The following is a 3,122-nucleotide window of genomic DNA, read 5'->3' as shown; positions in this document are numbered from 1 at the left end:
CTATGGGGTGCTAACAAGCAAAAAAACAAAAATAAGAAAAAAAGCACCGCGGATGAAGACAAAATGGCGGAGTTTGTGTACTCACGCTACATGACTGAAATAATGCTCAGTATTCAACCTATTGATCTATTGGTATCACCTGTCACTTTGAAAAATTATTTCTTAGTACTGGAACCTTTACTACAAGTACCAGCGTTATCATCACAACCCAGGAAGGTCTCATCTTCCAGTAGTTTAATTCTTAGCAATCGCAGTTTACCGTTGACGTACATTGAATTCAACGGGTTTAGATTGATCATGCCTTCGGTAGACATGGGAAAAGCCGGTACAGTGCACAACACTTGCGTATTTCAAGTGAATCGCATTAATTTATCGCCGAGCGCTGTGAATCCCATCTGTAGAACTCCATGCAGACCGGATATTTACCAACAAGCAGCGCAGGCGCGGATTCTGAACGTCCCCGGAAGTGAGATGGAGGATCGTCAATATCAACTGGATATTAACGGTATATGCATGAATTCCGGTTCGTGGACGGAGATAAGTCAATTATTAAAGAATAGAGGTAAAAGTATGTCTGTGTTGAAAACAATGAGTGAAAACCCAGCGCTGGAATGGAATAATCTGGAAAAAGGTAAACTCAAGTCAGGCCCGGAGATTACCTACTGGTCTCTGATATCTAAATTTGATATCTCGGTGATTTACGCGCCGGCAATGATCTACAAGCATGATATCATCTGTGGGCATTCAATTGAGGTTAACTTCATATCGGATATTAATTTTACGGTGTCCCTCGAGCAGATTAAGCTGATAATGTCGTTGAGTGATGAGGCGCTTGGTGTTTTGGATGTTTTACTAGCGCAGAATGACGCGAACAAACCATCGAAGGTTATATTTCCGTATTCCATTTATCAACCGGAAGATGAATGTGATTTGGAAGTAGAGTTGGATGTGACTAAAGATTCTGGTATAGAGACACAAGCTTCAGACCTGCGGAGTTCTTTCTCTTTGAAAACAAACAGTGGTGTGCTTGGTGCTTTGAGAAAAATGAGCGAATTAAGTGAAAAGTCCATTTTATCACCTGGTGCACCAGCAATTGTTAAATCTTCTTCAACGTTGAGTAACACATCGACGTTTATACCTCTAGATGTTTTAATAACAGGCGGAAAGGTTTCACTGGTTTTATATGAGTTTGAAACTTCTACTAGGAGTGACATGTCCCGATTTTTCAAAGAAAATGAAAGCGATAAAGGTTACGAAGCTTCCGAAGAGGAAAGTGTGATTGATGTAAAAATGCACGCAAGGAGATTTTTTCCTTTGTTGTATTTTTCCTTATCGCAACCGAATTGCTTCATGTCGGATACATTGCTATGCAGAAAAATTCAGATATCATGTTATGATGTCTGTATCAAAGTCGATGGACATGGTGGACATAAAATCTTGAAGAGTATACCAAGCGAGGATGATTTTGGTACGCATTTACTAGAAACAAAATCAGGGGAACCCCATCTTGATACAGGTGTACTCCCAGCTTTCTTAACCTTAAAATGGAGTAAAGGTATAGGAAAACCTGCAACTTTGGATGTGGATATTGCAAAACCGACGAAAATCGTATGCTCGTTATCTAGATGGTTGTATCTTCTACAGATTCAGGATAAATTTTTATCTAATATTATAGTACCACGTGGTAGATTTAGTTCTACTGATAGTCAGGCAGATTCAAAACCGGATATGGAGGTTCTGCACGTGCGAGCACCGAAAACAACCATAAAAGGTGAACATTATTTAAAATATGAATTGATCAAACAGAAGTTTAAAGGTTTATCTATTATTAATTTAAAATTATCACAAATGGTGCTTGCGATGCACACGAAAAACGATGTTGAGGTTAGTGTTGCTTTTTCAAGCTTGACAAACAATTTATCCATACAAAATCGCCCGGAGAAGTTATTAAACACTACGAGTATAGAATGTATGACAATTGGGTGTGTTTCCAATGGTACATCAAAATTAATACTGAATCCATGGAGTACTTCATTTGAGGTTACGTTGTTCTGGGAGTCATGGCAGTCGATGAATTCAAGTCCACAGACTCAGATCTCCGCCGAGAGCGATGCTATCGTATTGGATATCAGCCCTGATCAGGTTTTAAATATTCAAGATTTATTGGAGGATATTCAGGAGTTATCTAGGAATTTCCCTAAAAACTCCGAAGATACTTCAAAGATGAGAAAAGAACCATCCAAAGGTCCTGTAACTGAAAAAGAACAACATTACAAAGATGATCTACGTGCCGGAGCCTTCCATTTTGTAGATTCAACGAGTAACAACATTGATGAGTTGCCATTACCCTATCAGGTTGTATTCTGGAATAGAAACGTATCCGCGATGGCGTGGAGATATCCTCAACCGAGGGCGCTGACTAAGGTTAGAGTATTTCCGGTTCCTTTTAAAATAAGCACTGGAAACGAAGAAGACGAGCAGATTTTGTGTCATCTAGAATATTGGTCTGATTGTCATGGTTGTTATCAAACATTCACACAGTTTTATCTTTCGGAGACCGAGATGTGTCATTTGGAACTGCCAAAGAGTTATCCGCAACCAGCTGTCGCGTGTACATGGAGAGTGGTGTTAACAGCACCTATGATTAAAGACTATCATCAGTCTAGGGTATTCGTTAGTCCTCGAGCGTTAGCTGGTTGCATAAGAATTGATTCTTATTTTAACAAACATTTGATTCCACAACTCACTCTGGCTGTACACATTGCATCGGTCAATGTTAACCTCATCAATTACTTTGATAAACGAGCTAATTATACGATGCCTAAAGGGTTGAAAAAATTCTACTCGGATTTACTTATACCGGATTATCAACACGTTGTGACTTTGACCATAGATAACGCAAATGCTTATCTAGCAACGTGGAAATTCGAAATGGCGGTGTTCGATATCAACTGCAATGCGAAGTGCGCCATCTTGGATTATGCTTTTCTCACACTCCAACAATTAATAGAACCATTCTCGTTTAAATTTGAAGTCTCTCTAGCGAAAACAATAGGGATTAATATTATCTCTCAACCGATAAGGGTTTTATTTGGTGCGGGTGCTGCGCATACACTTGCTGT

At 39.3% G+C, this 3,122-nt stretch overlaps 1 protein-coding gene across 1 annotated transcript; it reads left to right on the top strand.

Annotated features, from left to right (window-relative positions):
- Window positions 1–6: 6 nt before the first annotated feature.
- LOC135803048 (intermembrane lipid transfer protein VPS13B-like) lies at window positions 7–3,117 on the top strand (the record flags this gene model as incomplete). The annotated part of the gene is made up of 1 exon (XM_065316672.1): window positions 7–3,117. A coding segment is annotated over exon 1 (3,054 nt), but the record flags the coding sequence as incomplete, so codon positions are not given.
- Window positions 3,118–3,122: the final 5 nt, after the last annotated feature.

The sequence above is a fragment of the Atheta coriaria genome, unplaced genomic scaffold, assembly GCF_025399875.1.
Source record: "Atheta coriaria isolate IRGN ID8LTWV9N9 unplaced genomic scaffold, Caltech_Dcor_3.1 scaffold527_size3122, whole genome shotgun sequence".
NCBI classification, from domain to species: Eukaryota; Metazoa; Arthropoda; class Insecta; order Coleoptera; family Staphylinidae; genus Dalotia; species Dalotia coriaria.
Note: the sequence above shows the minus strand (reverse complement) of the source record. Positions and strands in the feature narration are given on the sequence as shown.